The 22,775-nt window shown below is 34.7% G+C and overlaps 1 protein-coding gene across 1 annotated transcript in view; it reads right to left on the bottom strand.

Annotated features, from left to right (window-relative positions):
• The window catches only part of adgb (androglobin), a 52,732-nt gene extending 30,189 nt beyond the window's left edge, over positions 1-22,543 (bottom strand). The window contains exons 1-12 of the mRNA XM_051137856.1: positions 22,136-22,543; positions 20,884-21,019; positions 20,507-20,596; positions 17,852-17,923; positions 17,544-17,735; positions 16,188-16,327; positions 14,025-14,114; positions 10,915-11,078; positions 7,398-7,478; positions 3,357-3,439; positions 1,733-1,907; positions 1,531-1,618 (exon numbers count right to left, since the gene is read on the bottom strand). Coding sequence (XP_050993813.1) covers positions 1,531-1,618; positions 1,733-1,907; positions 3,357-3,439; positions 7,398-7,478; positions 10,915-11,078; positions 14,025-14,114; positions 16,188-16,327; positions 17,544-17,735; positions 17,852-17,923; positions 20,507-20,596; positions 20,884-21,019; positions 22,136-22,212 — 1,388 coding nt within the window. The 5' untranslated portion in view covers positions 22,213-22,543. The remainder of the gene's footprint in view (positions 1-1,530; positions 1,619-1,732; positions 1,908-3,356; positions 3,440-7,397; positions 7,479-10,914; positions 11,079-14,024; positions 14,115-16,187; positions 16,328-17,543; positions 17,736-17,851; positions 17,924-20,506; positions 20,597-20,883; positions 21,020-22,135) is intronic.
• Between the last annotated feature and the right edge of the window lie 232 nt (positions 22,544-22,775).

The raw sequence follows: 22,775 nt of genomic DNA on the forward strand, positions 1-22,775 counted from the left end.
GATTGATTGATATGAATGAAAGTACTTATTACCACCTGGTGTACAGAGAAATAGACACATACATACTGTACACATACATAGAGTACATGAACTGTTTGGCAGTTGACTCACTACTGCTGAGAATGAGAAGTAGCGATGCCTGATTTGCACATATCACTCTTTTGAGTGTTCTTTCCAATGACGAATTGGTTTGCAGTGCTTTTAAATGAGTATTTTTGTTTTACATTTGTCAAATGAATCATAAAAATGGTTATAAAAGTTTTTTTCAATACAATGGAACTCTCTGATAACCTGATCTTCAAAATATGTTATTTTATGACCCATGAGGATGAGAAAATTAGTTTTCATTTTTAAGTCATTTAAAGTGACAGTTCACCAAAAAATGAAAACTACCCCATGATTTATTCACCCTCAAACCATCCTAGGTGTATATGACTTTCATCATTCAGATGAATACAATCTGAGTTATATTAAAAATGTCCTGGCTCTTCCAAGCTTTATAATGGCAGTGAATGGGTGCTGAGATTTTGAAGTCCAATAAAGTGCATCCATCCATCATAAAAAGTGCTCCACACTGCTCCGGGGGAGTTAATAAAGTCCTTCTGAAGTGAACCAACGCATTTCTGTAAGAGAAATATTGATATTTAAAACTTTATACCGTGTAATATCTAGCTTCCGTTGACGTTCACAAGAGAGTGGCTTTCAAGCAGATGACATAGAGCGAAGGCGTAGCATAAGCTCCGGTGAGAACCAAGTTTTGTTTACAGGAGCAAAGGAAGCAAAGTTTCCTTTGTTTGGGTTATATTGAAATCCTATGACATTTTTCTTTACAAATCCTCATTTTGTACTTCTAATTCGTGACCAGTGTTTTGTTTTGCTCTCTCTTTTGCGCTTCCACATTCGTAACCGTATTCGCCTACGTCCTACATCATCCGTTTGAATGCCACTCTCTTGTAAACATGCATACGACAGTTAATGGAAGAGATATGAAAGATATTTTCCATTCACAAATGCATCAGTTCACTTCAGAAGGCCTTTACTAACCCCCCCGGAGGTGAGTGGAGTACTTTTTATGATGGATGGACACACTTTATTGGACTTCTACTGCACTATTGAATCAGACAGCCATTCACTGTCATTATAAATCTTGGAAGAGCCAGGACATTTTTAACACAACTCTTAAAGCTTGATGATGAGTAAATCATGGGGTAATTTTCATTCCTGGGAAAATTTTCCCTTTAAGCTTTGCCACACACACACACACAATGTTTATAATTGTCCTCCCCTGACGATGCCTACATTCAATTCTGGAAATGATACCTGGAAAGGCATCCTATGATTTGCCAGCAATAAAGATGTTTATTAAGTTAAACACCTGCAAGTGCAGCTTGTAAATGATTCTGTACTGCAAGTAAACACATTAGCGACTTTCTCTAAAGGATAGTTTTCAGCTTAGCTTGGCTATTTTCGCTGTACTGTAATTGCTAGCACAGTCTGCAGTTCAAACACACTCACACAGAGAGAGCTTACATGTCATGTGCAGCCATAGTCATGAGTTTGAAGTTGATAAAGGGGCTGGAAACTTCAATGAACTGTTCTGGCTTCTGAACAGGGGGTTCTAAAGAGCATAAACATTAGTTTATAGATAGACAGATAGATAGATAGATAGATAGATAGATAGAAAGATAGAAAGAAATTAAAACATACATACACGCATAAATACACGTCTTACCCTTGGGTTCATCAGTAATGTTTGTCTGTTTGCGGGGCCTGATGAGTTTCCATTGAGGAACTGGGGGAGCTTTAGGAGGGACCACCAGGGGGCAATCTCGAGTGCAGGTGAGCAGCACAGGGTGACTGAAGAGCTGAGAGAGCCCATACTGCCTCAGACTCTCAGACGAATCAGCCTGGAGAACACACCACCAACCACGATCATAGATTTTAAAGGAGAGACTTATAACGGATTAGACAGCCAGCGCTAATCCAAACAGAGCCAAATATTGCTTGAGACTCAGTCAGAGGGAGGGAGAGTATCATTTGGGGCAGGTTTGCACATTAATGAGCTTTAGGTAAGTGCTCGGTGGAGGCGTCATATCAAACAAACTGGGTGGGAAGTGAAATCGAATAATCACATCACATACACTACCAGTCAAAAGTTTTTGAACAGTAAGATTTTTAATGTGTTTAAAGAAGTCTCTTCTGCTCACCAAGCCTGCATTTATTTAATCAAATTACTAAATTACAAAAACAGTAATACTGTGAAATATTTACCATTTAAATTAACTGCTTTCTATTTGAATATATTTTAAAATGTAATTTATTCCATTGATTAAAGCTAAATTTGCTGTGTTATTTGCTGTGCAAGAAATTTTTTTTATTACTATTATTATTAATATTTTAAAACAGTTGAGTACAGTTTTTTCAGGATTCTTTGATGAATAGAAAGATCCAATAATCAGCATTTATCTGAAATAAAAAGCTTTTGTAACATTAAACATCAAACGTGATGATAAAGACAATTATAATGTTACCAAAGATTTGTATTTCAGATAAATGCTGTTCTTCTGAACTTTCTTTTCATCAAAGAAACCTGAAAAAAATTCTGCTGAAAAGCTGTTTTCAACATAAGAAGGAGAAGAAGAAGTCATTTTGAGCAGCAAATCAGAATATTAGAATGATTTCTGAAGGATTGTGTGGCTGGAGTAACGATGCTAAAAATTCAGCTTTGAAATCGCAGGAATAAATAACATTTTAAAATATATTCAAATAGAAAACTGTTACTTTAAATAATAAAAATATTTCAAAATGTTACTGTTTTGCTGTACTTTGGATCAAATAAATGCAGGCTTGGTGAGCAGAAGAGACTTCTTTAAAAAACATTAAAAATCGTAAACTAAAAAACTTTTGACTGGTAGTGTAGGTGACCCCATTCTTATGCTATTCAAATATAATATAATATAATGAACATTAACAACAATACATTTTATTATTTGTTACTATTTTTCTTGTAGTTTTTTAGTTATTCTCACCCAGGCTGCATTTTATTTGATCAACAATACAGTGAAAGAACTAATATTGAAGATAATATTACAATATAAATTTTCTGTTTTAACATATTTTAAAATGTATTTTATTCCTGTGATGGCCAAGTCAGTTTTCAGCTGTCATTACTCCAGTCTTCAGTGTCACATGATCCTTTAGAAATGTTAGAAATCTTTTAGAAATCAGTTCTAATATATAGATTTTTCGTCTTTACTGTCACTTTTGATCAATTTAATGTATTCTTGCTAAGTATGAATACTCACTGACCTCTAACTTTTTATTGTAGTGTATATTCTACAGACTGAAAAACATACCATCCTCTTAAGCACTGAGGTCCTTTTCTCCATCAGATGCAAGGGCTGGTAACTGGCACAGACTACCATCTGAGGACCAGTGGCTAAATCAAAAAGAAGAAAGAAAGAAGAAGAAAGATCATTTTTAAAAAGACTAAAAGAAGCATACATAAAAGAGGTGTCATTTCTACTTTATATGCATGAAAAACTTTGCAGGCCCTCAAATTCTAAGCTGAACTTTTTCCCCGTTGTCAGGCTTCCGTCTCTTTAATACTTAAAGCATAATGAAATGAATGGAGCGCAGTCTATTTTGAATAAGGGGAAGAGAGGATGAGTGGATAGATCAAGGCATGAGTTTCAAAGACAAAGGCATGAACAGCGGTGAGGGCACTGTAATCTGTCAAGCCATATTTTCCTAATTCACATGGCACACAAACTTCCAGTGTAGAGGAAGGAACAGAGGCACTGCATTATCAGTGTTTGATCTTCATCTCCCAAGGCCATCTCTGATCTCTTATCAGGCCATCAGTGCCCTGACTGTTACATGATCAAGCTCAAGGCCAAAAGGAAGAGAGGAAAAAGAAAAAAAAAAAAAAAAAAAAAAAAAAAGGCTCAGCTCATGGGTTAAATTATAAAGTTGATTTGACCACTTGCTCTTCATGTTTAGAAATACAATGTACTGAAAACTGCCTAACATTGAGTAATCCAACAATTAAAACCAAATACTAAAATGTTCACAATATAAAAATATTAGTCAACTAACATGTTTCTATATCATTTCTAATAGACTGAAACTGCACTTTTTGCTTGTCCCAAATGTGATAACAGGGTTGAAAACCTCAGAGAAAATAGAAAATATTGAAAATATTGGCCAATTGAGGTTGACAATGAACAATATCTAAAGGTTAAGCACCTGTAATGTTATTACAGTAACAGGAATAAGTTAATTATATTTTGTTATTTTTTATTATTGTTTTTTTAGTTATTCTCACCAAGGCTGCATTTATTTGATCAAAAATACAGTGAAAACACTAATGTTGTAAAATATTTTTCCAACATAAAATAACTTTTCTAATTTTTTTTAATAGAGGCACACACTATTTTTATTTCACACACTATTCATTTCATTTTTTTATAAGGGCAAAAAACAGACATTTAGCTTGCCTAACCTTGATTAATCTATCCAACAATAAAAAAAAACAAATAATAAAATATTGACATTATAAAAATAATAGTAGACTAATATTTTTGTATTATTTTTAACATGTATAATTAATTTATTAACTAATTTTAATTAACAAAAATATTTTGCTTAATTTAAAATTTTCTTAATTTAATTTCTTCTTAGAAAACTGCACTTTTTACTTGAATTAATATTATATATATATATATATATATATATATATATATAATTTATAAAACAGTAACAACAATACAGTGAAAAAATACAGTGAAAACACAAATATTGTAAAATATTTTTAACATGTATAATTAATTTATTAACTAATTTTAATTAACAAAAATATTTTGCTTAATTTAAAATTTTCTTAATTTAATTTCTTCTTAGAAAACTGCAATTTTTACTTGAATTAATATTATATATATATATATATATATATATATAATTTATAAAACAGTAACAACAATACAGTGAAAAAATACAGTGAAAACACAAATATTGTAAAATATTATAAAATAATATAATAAAAAAAATTATCACAGAGTGATAGTTTAGAGTGATAATTTAGACTAAAACTACACAATAAAAATAAAATAAAATAAAATAAAATAAAATAAAATAAAATAAAATAAAATAAAATAAAATAAAATAAAATAAATCATAGTTTTAAACTGTGATTAGCCTTGTCCTAAATGCGATAACTGGGTTGAAAACCTCAGAGGAAATGGGAAAAAAAAAAAAAAAAAATAGAGCATATATTATTGGCCTTCTGAGGTTGACATTTCTAAATGTTAAGCACTTCCTATTATTACAACATAAAATAACTTTTCTATTTTTTTAATTTTTACTTCATTTATTTTTTGTAAGAGCAAAAACAGTCATTTTAGTCTGTCTTACGTTGATTAATCTATCCAACAATTAAAACAAAACACTAAAATGTTCACAATCTAATAAACTAATAATATGTTTTATATCATTTTGATATGTATAATTAATGTATTAACTAATTTTAATTACCAGAAATAGTATTTTGCTTACTTTAAATGTTCTTATCTTAATTTTCATCTTAAAAATCAGTATTACGAACCAACCTTTGCACCCAAACTAGCTAAAATCCCAGACTGATAGCTTAATTTAGACAGAAACTACACAAAAAAATAAAAATAAAATAAAATAAAATAATATAAAAAAGCACTTCCTTTCACTTGAAAAATAAATATTATATTATTATATATTATTAAATTATATATATTTTATAAAACAATAACAACAATAAACTGTTTATTATATTTTATAATAATTGTTTTAGTTATTCTTCTTAATTTATTAACTAATTTTAATTACCAGAAATAACACTTTGCCTAATATACATTTTCTTATCTTAATTTTTCTTTTCAGAAATCAGTATTACAAATCAACCTTTGAGCCCAAACTAGCTAAATCCCCCAGAGTGATAGCTTAATTTAGACTGAAACTGCACAAAAAAAATATAGTTTTAAACTGTGATTAGCCTTGTCCTAAATGTGATAACAGGGTTGAAAACCTCAGAGAAAAATGGAAAAAAAATAGAGCATATAATATTGCCCACCTGAGGTTGACAATGAACATTTTCCAAAGGTTAAGCACCTCCTTTCACTTGAAAATGAAATAAAAATGATTTTAAGAAGTACAGGACCTATTTTGTGTGCTATTCATGGAAAGTGCCATAAATAGATTAAACAGCGATCATGTGTGTGCATGTTTCAATAAAAGAGATACCGCTTTAGGCTCTGAAGATCTAGGCCACGGTACCAAAGTGATATATGTCAAAGCATGTTATAATTTCCAACCCATTAATTAGTATCAAACACCCAGAGGGAGTGAAAGGAAGACAGAGGGGACGGATTCATTATATGGATTAAAGGACCCTATAGATAAGAGGACAGAGCAAACGAAGGAGAGACGGAATGTTTACGAAGGATAACGAGAAAGAGAGCACGAATTTCAGCAGCAAACACCGCATTATCCCAGTGTAATCTGAACCACTCGCTTGCAGAAGCCAATTATCCAAAACAGCCTATCTGAACAGCAAACCATTAGTCTCAATAGACTCATCAAATCGTCAGTCTCCACAGACCTGACGGAAATCCATGTTTACACGCATACTGACAATTACACCTCCTTATCACCACAGCACTGAGCTTTTCAAAGCAGGTCGGTATAAAATTGATGCATATTGTGTGAGAGTTTGTGTGCATGCGTGATTCGCTGCTCTTTGCTCTCCTTGCATATTTTAGTCATAAACTGCACAGTGACAGAATTGACAGAGCTCGCCCGAGGCCATGCCAGATAATTCAATTCAGATCACACTACCTGAGAGAAAAACACTGGCGCTCTGTTCAGAGTAGGACACAAACACACACACAGATTAAGACTGCTGAACACTTCTTCGGAGCAAACACAAATACAGAAAGGGGGTTGTTTTATTTATTCATACTCATGATACACATCTTGCAGTGAAGACTTTGGCAGTGATTCCATAATACATGAACCTGCAAAAGAAGTGATGTGTGGAGACGGAATTGCGTGCTACCTGAAGTCAAGCAGTCAGAGTGGACAGAGTGATACAGATGGGTCATTTTACCCTTAATGCCCTGCTAAACAGATCACCGTTGCTTTATGGCAAGCTCGGTGCGATATGGCGACATTGGTTGCGAATTATTAATAGCCGTTTTCAGAGAGCATATAGAGTGTTTCTGTATGAGGATCAAATATTCATACCTCAACTACATTTTTCTGAGTGAATAATGTATGGTGAGGAGAGAGGGGAAAAGAACCATATATATAAATGTCTATATGTATGTATGCACACGTACAACACAAAAAAGAGATTTCAAACTCACTGTCATTTGCATGGATAGCCGCATTGGGCTGAATGGTTTTTCCGTCTTGGTCGGCAACCTTACTCTTCCTCTTAGCAGACTCTGACAAGGAAAAACAAAGCAATTTGATCACAAACCTTAAAGGGGTCATTGGATGCCCATTTTTCACAAGTTGATATGATTCTTTAGGGTCTTAATGAAAAGTCTATAATATACTTTGGTTAAAAATTCTCAATGGTTGTGTAAAACAACACTCTTTATACCTTGCCAAAATAATCTTTGCAAAAATCATCTCATTCTGGTAGAGGCTGCTTTAAATGCAAATAAGCTCTGCTTGCCCCGCCCCCCTCTTCTCTCTGTGGAGTGACGAGCCTGTTTACTTTAGCTGCATTTAGCCGCGTTTAGCCGCTAAACTTCCTAACTACCACGTTATAAGGAAAGGCATTTGCAAAGATATATAAAAAAAAACCTTATACTCACTTCTGCTGTAAGTGAAGCTCGATCACGAATGATTCGCACGAACATAGACGGATATATGTAGATTGGGAGGCGCATTCCCTTCACAAACAAACGTAATCTACTGCATCTTCAGCGGCTCAGATGTCTGGAGTAAATGACGACCACTATGTTCATTATTACATCCAGCAACACAACACCTCAATCGCTCAATCGGAGATATTCTTGTCTAACTTACATCCCTGCTCCGACATCGAAACAAAGAGGGCGGACTGTCACAGCTGATCTGAGGTAAAACGCTCATGTCAATCAACTATCATGTGAGCGGCCTCTGTCAGTGTGACGCCACAACGACAGGCATCTGAGAACGGCTTGATTTGAAAAAGGGAATATTATTTTTACAGATTAATTAAAAACCACTGCATGGATTTTTATCATTATAGGGTAGATTTGTACATACACACATTAATGTTCAAACAACATGTAAAAGTGAACTTAGCATCCGATGACCCCTTTAAATGGATAGTTCACCCAAAAATTCTGTCATTAATTATTCATGATGTCATTCCAAAACCTTAGTTCATCACACAAATTAAGACATTTTTGATTAAATCTGAAAGCATTCTGACCCTGCATAGACGGCAACACAACTGACACATTCAAGGCCCAGAAAGGTGGTAAGGATATTGTTAAAATATTCCATGTGACATCAGTGGTTCAACCTTAATTTTTATAAAGCTACGAGAAGACTTTTTGTGCACAAAGAAAACAAAAATGATGACTTTATTCACAATACGTCTCTTCCGTGTCAGTCTTCAACATGTGTTCACAACAGTACCACGACACGTGTGGATTTCTCGGATTGAAAACAAGGTGCACCGCATCCGGGTTCTACGTCAGAATGCCAGCTCCTGCGTCAGCAGCACCACATGCATGCATGGTGGTATTCTCGTGAATGAGTTGTTTGATTTCTTTGTGCACAAAAAGTATTCTCGTAACTTTATAAAATTAAAATTGAACCACTGATGTCACATGGACTTTTTTAGCGATGTCCTTACTACCTTTCTGGGCCTTAAATGTGTCAGTTGTGTTGCTGTCTATGGAGGAAAAGAAGCTCTTGGATTTAATCAAAAATATCTTAATTTGTGTTCCAAAGATGAATGAAGGTCTCACGGATTTGGAACGACATGACGGTGAGTAATTAATGACTGATTTTTCATTTTTGGATAAACTATCCCTTTAAAAGACCCACATAAACATGACGATTGATGATGACGATTTTCTTTTTCATTAAGTCAGGTGGGACATATTAAAGGCAGATGGACTTTAGATTCCCCCTACTTTCGGATAAATTAATTTCCACGACTTTCCATGACTTCTGCCCCCACAAAGAGTAATGTCTAATTGAAGAAACTGTTCCAGCATTACTAGAAAAAAATTGACTATGGCGATAACCATGATGATTTCCATGACAGTCATTATTGCAATTCCCATCTCTTTTTAGGGTCTAACACATTTTCATTACTTGTATTATATTGTACATTTATTATATATTATATTACAATATAAATTTTCAAGATTTTTCCATGATACTCATAAAAAGTACTTTCTAGTCAGATAAATAATTTAAGCATTACTGGAATGACTACACCAATTTCCACTATTTTTAAGCCCTAAAATCATATATTTAAAATTGCCCTAATATGGAGTCAACAATATTTTTTGTGCATTTTCTCAGAAGATACTTCAAAATTTAAATTTGTATATCTGCTAAATGGTTCATTTTTAATCAACATTTAGGTGTGTGCAAGCATGTAGATGACCTCAAAGCCAACATACACAAACTGAAAGCCATCAAATATTGATGGCATCCAAAAATGAAGTCTTCCACTCTTAAAGGGATAGTTCATCCAAAAATGAAAATTCTGTCATGAATTACTTACGCTAATGTCATTCCAAACCCGTTAGACCTTCGTTCATCTTCGGAGCGCAAATTAAGATATTTTTGATGAAATCTGAAAGCTCTTTGACCCTGCATAGACAGCAACACAACTACCATGTTCAGGTAAAGTAGTGAGGACATCGATAAAATAGTCCATCTGAAACAGAATTCTCTGATGTAGAACCCGGATGCGCTGCGCTTTGTTGATTTTGACAGATAGGATGTCTTGCAATTTTTTGCCCGGCCTTACTTATTTTAACCAGAATAAACAGACGATGAAATAAGAGAAATAGATGTTTTACGTCAGAACGCCAGCTCCTGCGTCGGCAGCATCAAACGTATGCATTGCAGTACTCTTGTGAACATGTGGTAAAGACTGACACGGAAGAGAAAAAAAATGTTGAATGAAGTTCATCGTAGCATCTCGTAGCTTCATAACATTACGGTTGAACCACTGCTGTCACATGGAATATTTTAACAATGTCCATACTACTTTTCCGGGCCTTGAACGTGGTAGTACCATTGCTGTCAATGCAGGGTCAGTAAGCTCTCAGATTTCATCAAAAATATCTTGATTTGTGTTCCGAAGATGAACGAAGGTCTTACAGGTTAGAAACGAGATGAGGGTGAGTAATTAATGACAGAATTTTCATTTTTGCATGAACTATACCTTTAACAGCTTTATGGTGGTAACTACAGATTGATCATGTGATCAGGCACTGAAGATTTTAACCCTAAATGGCTAATAACACCTCAACTCTCACTGAATACTGACACTGTATCTTCATGCATGAGGTCACAAGGTTACCACTGTACCACTAAACCTCCACACTGCAACATTTAGAATAAAAATGTTCTGAATTGACAACTATCACAATTATGGTTTTCATGGAATCCTCAAATACTTGTTAAACACTTGATATTTAACAAAGTCAAACTTAAATGACTTTGAATCCTAAAGCACTCAGACCTTTTTAAAGTTTTATTAGAAAAATAAAAGAGCCATTTACACAGCAGGTTATCTTGCCATATCGATTCTCTCATTTACTCTCTCTGCCGGTGTCTTTTTAATCAGACATGTCACGTACTGTTAATGGATAAATGACTGCAATGTGTGTGTGTGTGTGTGTGGGTCTGTACCTCTGCTCTTAGGTAGTGGGGGAGATTCGCTCTTGGTCTCATTCACATTAGAATCTGTTGTCGTTAGGTCACCAATCGTAGTTTCCTCTGAACTCTCTTCCTCCAAGTGGAATTGAGGAATATTGTCCCTCAGAAATTCCCAAATTTTCCCTGTGTACCAGGATCTAGGAACGATATTAACACATGGAAGATTAGAGTGTGATGTTTTGATCTCCATCGCTTCATTAGAGTTTTACTGTGAAGTTATCTAATAATCTCAATTGATTAAAACCTATTTAAGCCCGGAATAACAAAAAGCTTGTATCAATTTACTGTCCAGTCACAGGATCAATGAATGAGACTAATAAAGCTGAACAAACAATGCCTCTGCACTTTGGACCAATCAATAAACAGCAATTAGAGGAAAGGCAAGCAATGCTCAATTAACTAGTACAGGTGATCACTACAGCTTGAATAAAGGTCTAAACCGATAAAAAACAAATGCAAACAAAACACGCTCTTTTGCTTGTTTTTAACTTGAGTCTTTAACATTTCACATACGTACACTGCCATTCAAAACTTAATGTATATCCCTGGTAATCTTAAAAAAAAGTTTCTTTTCAGTCATCTGCTTGCTCATGTTTTCTAATTTCATGCTGAAATTGTTAAAATGTTTGGCCATCAGGTGTTACAAGGATTTTTTGGACTTTCTTGGCTCTCTGATGTTCTGGCAAACATGTGAGCTGTTGGAGTGAGATATGACTACAACATAGAGTAAATGACCTCAGGAGACCCTACTTTGACACACACACAAACCCTTGAAAAAAAATGATAGTTCTCTAGAAGATATGACAGCAAGATGTGTACGCTCATCTCACAGCAATTTACTTCTCCAAAATATGAGTGTACGCTCTCTGAATGCATGTACCGGTCTCTGAGGAGTCTATGAAACATGGAAACTCATCAGAGCGTAAATTACAAGACGCCACGCCGTGTATCCTAAAACAGAGCAGATGTGAGAGTTTTGCTGAGGAAGTGACAACAAACTACAGAGACGGAGTCAAACGCTAGAGAAGAGAAAGTTACACGTGAACTTTACAGCAACAACATTCCTGCAGTAACTCGATAAAGCCGGAATGGTTGTAAAGACCAGCCATTTGTTCGCAGAACAACAACATAGTGTCTGCAGCCCATTTTCTCCTAATAAGGACGGCATCTGTGCACACTGTGAGGAAAAGAAGGACATTCTGTGGATCGCAGAGCACAGCTTAATGACGCTTGTTAGCACATACCACACACATAAAGACAATGCTATAGGCTAGGGATACAACAACACAGTTACTACACGGTTCAACACGTACCTCGGTTTTTAACCACAGTTTTCAGTTCGGTTTGGATATCTTGCCACTTCAGTTTGGGTTTTTTTTGCAACAAATTAACAAAATACTCCCGTAAACCTTTGTACACTGGAAAAAGTGTGGTTTAGTATATGTCTGCTTAATTTTTGTTTTGAGAGAGGTATTATTTTTTTTATTTTTTCGCAAAATAGAATGGGTTTCATTTATACTGGACGCCAGAGGGCGCCCTCGTGCAGAAAATCCACATATGCGTCAAAGAAGTATCACTGATGATGTTCTGTTCCAGCTTCTCTAATATGGATAAAGGCATCACTATTGCTGTAACTAAATAAAATCAAGATATAACTTTAAACGATTTTTATATCATTTTGCCTTCATTTTGCAAATTAAAAATTACCAGCATAAATAAATTTAAATTATTTAAAATAATACTTAATTGACTTTTTTATGTAATATTGATAAAAGCATAGTATTGTTATGTTTTTAAATTGCACATTTATTTGTTTTTGTATTAAATCTATGTTTGATTATTTCTTAGGGACGCAAATGTTCCGATTTGGTCGAATGACCCAATGCAAGTCGATACATTCAATCTTGAATTAAACACATACATGAAGTAATGTAATTAATTAGATAAATATACATTTAAAAAATAGATTTAGTTTCCTTCTCATGTCAATTTTCAGGGTCATAAACTGAAAAACCAAAATTCCCTTGATATTTTGACACATAAGAGGTCATTGTACTATAAAAACACCCTGTAAGTTTCGAAACTCTTATTAACTTATTAAAGCTTATATTGCAGCCAACCTGCCAAAATGACCAGTTGTGGAATGTACCACTCTGTGATGTAATAGTGTGGCTAAACTCCACCTCTGAATAAGACCAACGGCTACCTCTACATCACTTCCTGTTTAGCCCCGCCCACCGAATTGCGCATGTAGTGTAAATAACAAGAGGCAAACACAGTTCTATGCAGAAACCAAACGATAAAGATGGCTCTGAAAACAAGAAGACACTGTGCAGTGCCAAGTTGTGGAAAAACAGTCTTTGCATTTCCTTCCTTCTGATCCCAACGTTAGGAAAGAGTGGATGAACTTTTTACTATTTTTAGTGAAGTTCCAGACCACATCAGTAAGAACCTTTGAAGCTTGAAGCAGTAATCCGACAGTAATGTCGCCCCACACAAGTGTGAGTAACTGTTTATTACGTTGTGATTGTTGCTTTGTCTGTTAGTTATATACTGAGTATTTATGCATTTTTGACCTAAATCACAGCAGCGTCCATCTATGGGGAATGTAGGCTGTCAAACATACACAACTATTAGCCAATCATAGCAGTGGGCAACAATCCACCACGCCTATTCAAACAGAGCGTTATGATGAGGGGGGTTAAAAACAGGACAGAAATAGCCTATTACTTCTAAATTATGATGTTTTTTAATGTAAAAATCTTGATAACATTATAAGTGGACCTCAGAGAACAGTACAAAATAAAAAAAGACAGCTCATGACCCCTTTAATACTGCAAATGTTTAACAAGACATATTTAATTAAACATTAAAAATACTTATCATGCTTTGCTGAAACACTAACATTAGCCTGATAATGATTGTTAAAAATTAATGCACACGTTTACCGTTGCACATGCTAAAAATAAAGCGCACTGTCTGACCTTTGACTAATACTGCACTTTGAAACCCACAGCATTTTCAGAATTTAGTATGCAACACGTAAAGTAAGATTTTTTCGAAGTGTTTGAAGAGAGCCTCACTTTAAAGGAATGATCTCCGGAATCCAGCCGGTGAGACAGTGGATGACTGTAAACTCTCCAAACTCTCTCCCGGAGCCTGAGACTGGAGTACTGGAGAAAGAACACCACAACATCATTGTCCACACAATACATACAAATATGTCCTAAAACACTAAAATACTTCTACGCTCAGAAGGAACTCCATGAATATGCACACTCAGTTCCAGTTCCATTATGTGTCATTTCAGACGTTGATCTGTGCACGTCTATGTCTGCGTGTGTGTGTGTGTGTGTGTGTGTGTGTGTGTGACCTCTTGCTCTCTTTCTCTGAAGAAACCAGATGGCTGATGCTCTAATTGTGCCTCACGGGATGCAGTATTCAACCAGTCCGGCAGCTATTAATTAACTGCACGATTTCACTGTTCATCTTCACGCAAAGAACCATTCCATCATTATCACTGCCACACAAGAAGACAAGCACGCTTTAAAAAAGAACGCACAGAGGCTTCAGGTGAGTGACGACTGTGAGTGCTTCTGCACCCAACCTTGGCAGTAAAGCATTTTTTAGCATGTATATATGTGTTAATTGAGAAAAAGCCCCCTGGAAAGACACCATTGTGCTTTTTGCTTCTGTTCATATTATTTAGAACCATAAATGATTAAGCGGCTCAGAGACTTCTCATTTCCTATGATAGATTAAACATTTACACCACGAACTGAAAAAATCAGTTCTTCTATGGAGCACAAAACAGAATATTGTAATGGAAAATAACGGAGACAGCCATTTCAAAAAGTACACTAAAGCATAATTCAAATATCATAAAAGTGGTCCCTATATTCCAAGCTTTGTGTGACAATCGGACTGAAATTTAAGTTGTTACTCACTAATAAGCATCCACTTCAGACATGTGTTGTGTACTCTTGTGAATGTGCATTGAAAACTGACACGGAAGTGAAGAAATGGTTAAATGAAGTTATTTTTGCTCCCTTTGCGCACAAAAGGTATTCGTAGCTTTAATAAAATTACGGTTGAACAACTAATGTCACATGGACAATTTCATAGAAGTTCACTTATAGAACAAAATATTACAGATAATTTACTCACCTCCTTGTCATACAAGATGTTCATGTCTTTCTTTCTTCAGTCGTGAAGAAATTATGTTTTCTGAGGAAAACATTTCAGAATTTTCCCCATATAGCGGACTTCAATGGTGCCAGCCAGTTTGAACATCCAAAACGCAGCTTTAAAGAGTTCTAAATTATCCCAGCCGAGGAAGAAGGGTCTTATCTAGTGAAACGATTGGTTATTTTCTAAAAAACAAATACAATTTATATACTTTTTAACCTCATAGCTCATCTTGTCTAGCTCTGCGTGAACACTGTGCATTCCGGGTCAATACAGTTAGGGTATGTCGAAAAACTTGCATCTCATTTTCTTCTCCAACTTCAAAATCGTCCTACATCGCTGCAGAAGTACTGACCTAGTGTTCAGAAAGTGAACCCACAAGGAGGGTCAAACACACTTTACTAAAAAAGTTAAAACAGCAATGTAGGACAATTTTGAAGTTGGAGGAGAAAATGAGAAGGGGGTTTTTCGACATACCCTAACTTTAATGAACCGGAATGCACAGAGTTCACGCAGCGCTAGACAAGACGAGCATTTGAGGTTAAAAAGTATATAAATTATAAATTTTTTTTTTTAGAAATTAACTGATCGTTTCACTAGACTAGACCCTTCTTCCTCGGCTGGGATCGTTTAGAGCCCTTTGAAGCTGCATTGAAACTGCATATTGGAAGTTCAAACTCGCCACTATATGGAAAACATTCCTATATTCCCCATTCCTAAAATTTTTTCCTCAAAAACACATAATTTCTTTACAACTAGACATGAACATCTTAGATTACAATAGGGTGAGTAAATGATCTGTACATTTTTGTTCTGGAAGTGAACTTCTCCTTTAACAATATCCTTACTACCTTCCTGGGCCTTGAACGTGGTTGCCCTGCTGTCTATGCAGGGTCAGCAATCTCTCGGATTTCATCAAAAATATCTAAATTTGTGTTATTAAAATGAACGAAGGTCTTACAAGTTTCGAACAACATGAGGGTGAGAAACTAATGACAGAATTTTCATTTTGGGGTGAACTATACCTTTAATTGTTTGGATTATGTTCAAAGACTCACTCAGTACTGGCCACCTTTAGTATGCCTTTAGCCAACAGCATAGGCCAAAGCTCTGATTGGTTCATAGTAGCAGGAAGCAGCAGGTTATCATCCTTGTCAAATGGTAACATGTCATCAACTGTAATCTTCCTCCAACTTTCCTAAGAAACCAAAAGACAATTCTTGTAAAAAATACATTCATTAATGAGACAACACTCTAAAATACCTAAAAAACAGGATTGAAAACCATTTTTGTATGCTGCAAAAAAAGTTCATCATATAATCAACACATTCCATCTGGACAGTACACTGATAGCATGATTTGTGTGGCTCAATTTTTGTTAAATATCATTAATTCATTTATGTATGTGCTGTGAAATATACCACTTATTGGATTATTAGTGCGTATTTTGTACACAGTAAAATGAGCAGTGTAAAATGCAGTGGTAAACATCATTAACTCTAATGGAGTTTTATTAAAGAAAGTGATCTTAGAAGATCAGTCAGCAACTAAATAACCATTACCCAGCACATAGGCCTTATCTAAAATGCTTTTGTGCTTGAAAGAGTGTTACTTTACTATTTTTGATATCACCTGTCAAACATATCACTGTTAGCTGCGTGTAGGTCAGTGTTTGCTCATTTAGTACTAGGAGCTGTTAAGGTAAATAATTGTTTCTCAGTTTCTCATGCCCAGAGGATAAAGCTATCAGCCAGTCACGGTTCTGCCGACTCTCTTGGCTCCCTGATAAGCGTTGTGTTTTCACTTAATCACTGCCTAAAGGACACAGTGTCCTTCCAGCAGGAAAATGTAGACATATGCTACAATAGGTGTTGAGCGGCCTGTGTACATTCGCTGTGTACTTTTTACGCTATAGCCAATCCGAATGATGTAAAGCATATTTGCACATGGTTTCGATGTAACATGAGGGTGAGTTTATTTATGACCGAAATTTTTTTGCTGAACTATTCTACTTTAAGTTTTCTTTCTTTCTTTCTTTTTTTTTAACAAAACTCATCTAGTTATTACAGTATTCTTCTAGTATTAACACAAAGAGACACACAGCTGAAAGAAAATGCAGTTAATCTTGTTCACAGCAGGTTTTCAGTAAAATATTCAACATTAAATTTGCTTGTGGCTTGTTGTAATTGTTTTTTATGTTAAATTGCTTGCATTTTTCCTCATTTGGAAGTCACTTTGGATAAAAGCATCTGGTAAAAACAAATAAATGTTGCACTTATGAATGATGAATAATAGATCATCTGACATAACATAGTGAAATACTGATTAGATCGCTCTGTGTGTGCATGTAAATTTAGCTACTTCAGTCTCACACAATACAAGTATTATGGAGTCCATACTCAACCTGAACTTACCATCCAGTAGAGTTTAATGACATACTTCCCATAGGCATTATAGAGGGGCATGTGATCCTGTGCTACTTTACACAGGGAGTAAATGTGTTCCCAGGGTTTCCAAAGGTTGGGAACTGTTTCTGTGGCCTTCTCCTCTGCTGTGTTACAGACTTTCCACAGAATGTAGAGCTCACTAATGACCCATCGCATAAGCTGTGAAATCGTTGTGCAGGACGAAGAGTGACAGAGTGTATGTTAATGCCAACTACACTAATTATTCGTAGTTCCAATCAGTAATGCTGACCATCGGAAATAATTTATGGACTCACCTCACTTGAGAGTAAATGCTCATTTGCTGAGGTGAGGTCAAAGGCAGCTTCATTTTCCACCACAACAGGAGTCTGATTAAAAGGATGAGATACATATTATGTCTGTAATTCCAGTTCCTGACTTCCTTAGCTTTCTAGCTTTCAATTAGAACAAACATAAAGTGTGTGTGTGTGTATACAGTTAAAGTCAAAAGTTTACATACACCTTGCAGAATCTGCAAAATGTTAATTATTTGAAAAAAATAAAAGGAATCATACAAAATGCATGTTAGTTTTTATTTAGTACTGACCTGAATAAGATATTTCACATAAAATATATTTACATATAGTCCACAAGAGAAAATAATAGCTGATTTAAAAAAAAAACCCAATTCAAAAGTTTACATACACTTGATTTTCAATACTGTGTTGTTACCTGAATGATCCAGTTGTTAGATTTTTTTTTGTGATAGTTGCTCATGAGTCTCTTGTTTGTCCTCAACAGTTAAGTTGCCCGCTGTTCTTCAGAAAAATCCTTTAGGTCCCACAAATGCTGTGATTTTTCAGCATTTTTGTGTATTTGAACCCTTTCCAACAATGAATGTATGATTATAAGATTCATCTTTTCACAATGAGGACAACTAAGGGACTCATATGCAACTATTACAGAAGGTTCAAAAAAATGCATTAAGGGGGGTGAAAACTTTTTGAATTTGAAGATCAGGGTAAATTTCACTTATTTTTGTCTTCTGGGATCTTCTGTAGCTTCTGAAGAACAGTACTAAATGAAAAAAATATGATGTTAAGGCAAAATAAGAAAACTGTTCTGTTCTTCATTCTGTTCAAAAGTTTACACCCCTGGCTATTAATGCATCGTTTTTCCTTCTGGAGCATCAGTGAGTGTTTGAACCTTCTGTAATAGTTGCATATGAGTCCCTCAGTTGTCCTCAGTGTGAAAAGATGGATCTCAAAATCATACAGTCATTGTTGGAAAGGGTTCAAATACACAAAAAGGCTGAAAAACCACATAATTTGTGGGACCTGAAGGATTTTTCTGAAGAATCTTTTTTTTTTTTTTCCAAAAAATCATTACTTTCATTCGGCAGTGATGCATTAAGTTGAAGTAAAAAATAAAGATTTTTACATTGCTACAATAAAAGTTAAATTTTTATTTTAAAAAATATTAAGCACATACTGTTTTCTATGGAAGCCCTTTTTCTGACTAAAAAATACAAAAAAGGAAATTGCAACTTTTTATCTCACAATTCTGATTTTCTTGCAATTGTGAGTTTACATTTAAAAAAAAAATCAGAGAAAAAACAGTAAGCCAGTTCACAATTTCGAGAAAACAAAGTTTGAATTGCGAATTTATATCCTGCAATTCTGACTTCATATCTCACAATTCTGACTTTATAACTTGATGTAAATTTGCAATTTTGAGAAAGTCAGAATTGTAAGATAAAAAGTCACAATTAACTTTATATTTTTTATTCAGTGTTGAAAACGGGCTTCCTTAGTTTTCAACATTGATCACAAGAAGAAATCTTTACTGAGCAACAAATCAGCATATTAGAATGATTTCCGAAGGATCATGCAACACTGAAGACTGGAGCAATGGCTGCTAAAAAATTCAGCTTTGCCATCACAAGAATACATTTCATTTTAAAATATATTAAAACAGAAAGCAGTTCCTTCAAACTATAACACTGTTTGACAATTTTACTGTTTTTACTGTAGTTTTGATCAAATAGATGCAGCTGAGGATAGGAGGCTTATTTCGAAAACACTTTTAAAAACACTAACCGACTCCAAACTCAGTGCAATTATTTGAGATTGCACTATAAAACTGAAAAATGATTATTTAAAATGATAACACTTGTGCATACTGGGAATTTTAGATATTACAATTTGTGTGACTGAAGAAATGAAGAAAAACGTTTTTTCACCCACTACTATCACAGATAATACTGACCCTCAGAAGAACATGAATCCATGAATATTTGATAATCTTCTGTTAATGGACTTTTAATCTTATGTAAATTGAAGGCTCTTAGTATCACTCACATACTTGGAGAGAAAAATCGCAGCTATCATCTTTTTATCCCAATTGTTGCCATGGAAATGACAACAGAGCTGACCTTCATTCGTTCTGTAAATTAAACATCTTAAATACAGCTAGTCAGATGGCAAAAATAATTGGTTTCAGAGCTCTAGTTCCTAGCCTTGATTGCCTTGTGATTTTGCTGCTTGTTGTGACTATTTAGTATCCCATGACTTGCCTAGACTCATCAAAATGGAGGAATAATTGTGAAATGTTATCCTGGGCATGAGGTAATTTAATCACAACCTGAACTCTTATGAAAGCAGCATCACCAATGAGGCTCAGCACTGAGACTGGATTTTCCCAAAAAACATGCAACTAAAGAACAGGGTCCACACAAAATGAACAAGTATGCTTTTTGTATGTGTGTTGGTTGGTCATGTCAGGAAAAGATAAGTTTATGAGTGCTTTACATATCACAGTTAAGCTCAAAACTACATTTATAAGTACACTTGGCAAGAAATGTTGCAAACTCATTCATATTCAACATTACCTACCCACGTTAATACAGTTTTTCCAAATTTGTTGGACCTGCTAGAAAAGTGAAAACACGCATATGGCTTATAAACCCTTACCTTATTAAGTATGTACTCTGAAGGACGTTTCCAAGTGTGTATTCTCAAGGAGGCAGGAAGTTCAACCTTCCCTTCTGGATCATCAAAGAGCTGTTGACAATGTTGTTACATAAAACACTCAGCATGGTTTTAGATTCACATTCAAAGGAAAACAAATACAAAACAGAATAAAAGCTATTAAAATATGATGATCAAATTACAGAGTGCATGGTGCCAACCGCTCTGACTCATCAATTGAAATGCTACAGTACATCTCTCAAGCCAAGCAGTTCACTGAAACAGATTTCTACTCTCACCAACACTGACATTGCTCTGTAAAGCTTTTTATAAAGGAAAGACATTGAATATTAAATCACGTTCTATTCATTAATTCTCACCTTGCTATCCTTAGGGGCTTTAGCAGCATCCCATTTCTCAGCATTGACCTCAGTGTCATTCCACTCCGGCCAGAGAGAAATGAGACTCTTCTTTGGCTCTTCAGGGCTTTCTGATGCACTGACCATTGAGGATGCTCTAGAGACAGTACATTTTTAATGTAATCTATTTAAAAACACTACTTATAATTTGCATAATAATTTGTGATTGGTCTTTTCAATTATTGGTTTCTATCTTAACTGCATATTAGTAGCAATCTATCTCTCTACCTAACCTATATTTAGGTTTAACACTTTATGTACACTACTGTTCAAAAGTTTGGGGTCAGTAAGACTTGTAATAGTCTTTAAAGTAGTCTCTTATGCTCATCAAGGCTGCATTTATTTGATTAAAAAAAAAACAAAATAAAAAAGCAATATTGCAAAATGTTTTTACAATATAAAATAATGTTTTTTTATTTTAACATACTTTAAAATAGAATTTATTCCTGTGATGAAAAGCTGAATTTTTATCAGCTGTTACTCCAGTCTTAAGTGTCACATGATCCTTCAGAAATCGTTCTAATATGCTGATTTATTATTAGAATGATCAGTGTTGGATAATATCAACAGTTGTGTTGCCAAATATTTTTTGGAACCTGTAATTTTTTTTTCAGGATTCTTTCATGAATAACAAGTTTAAAAAGTACAGTGTTTATTCAAAATATAAATATTTTATAACAATGTAAATTATTTATTATTCACTTTTAATAAACTTTTAATTATTAACTTAATACATCCTTGGTGAATAAAAGTATTAATTTCTTAAAAAAAAAAAAAAGAAACAATAAAAATGTACTGACCCCAAACTTCTGAACGGTAGTGTATGTATGTATGTATGTATGTATCAATGGGTGACATAAAATGATATAATACGTTATTATTGTTAGAAAAATAGGTCTGTTGTTGTTGTTGTTGTTGTTGTTAATACAAAATACACACACGCACAAAAAATAAACAATTTCGTGTTAAACACCCAAAAAAAGCTACCAGAAAACTGTAATATAATAATTTGCCAGAAACAAATGTTGTAATTATGTTATCAAATTTAAAACTACCGACCTCCAAAATTTTAGCAAAACATGTAAGCTGATAACAAATATAATACCGTGATGTTTTATCAAATGTATTATCTGTGATTTATCCATATTATTAAAATATTTCGAGTTCATATACACAGCGAGGTTGTATTAACGACTCTTCAGCCAAATCTTACTCTTTTTTGGGAGAGTGTCCAGGCGAAGAAGCGACGAGGCTGGAGGAGGACGTCTTTTTCTTGGGTGACTTCGACATGGCAAGTGTACGTAGGCCTTATTTCTAATCTAAGAGTTCATAGTTTGCAGGAACACTTGGCTGATTAAAGCACGGAAGATAATGATGACTAGGAAGCGATGCCCAGGGTGAGACTCAGGCAGTAGGGAAAGTTTGCCATGTTGCTAGGCGACAGGATCGCTTGGGATTGCCGACAGCACGAGCGCAGGGCTTTATTACCACCTCGCGCCAATGAACTCCTTCTGACCTCCTCAAACAAACCCTTTGAGTCTATCCACTGTCGTTTAGCGACTAGAAGAAAGACTCGTCTCTTTTCTCCTCCTTCGAACCGTTCATTTTAAAGAACCGTTTCCAAAACTGACTCAGCTTACCTTGTACGTCAACACGTAATTACGTCATCACGCGACACCTGCATGACATCTCATCGTATTTAGTTTTTTTTTCTCTTTAATAAGTCCCAATTCAGCTTGTTTCTATTCAAATAAAGTAAATATTAATTTAGAACATTGGCTGACATAAAAAAAGCTCAGTTTTCGACTGAATGAATTCTTGTGCACCCACATAATCAATCAACATAATGACTT

Source organism: Labeo rohita, chromosome 20 (genome assembly GCF_022985175.1).
Source record: "Labeo rohita strain BAU-BD-2019 chromosome 20, IGBB_LRoh.1.0, whole genome shotgun sequence".
Classification (NCBI taxonomy): domain Eukaryota; kingdom Metazoa; phylum Chordata; class Actinopteri; order Cypriniformes; family Cyprinidae; genus Labeo; species Labeo rohita.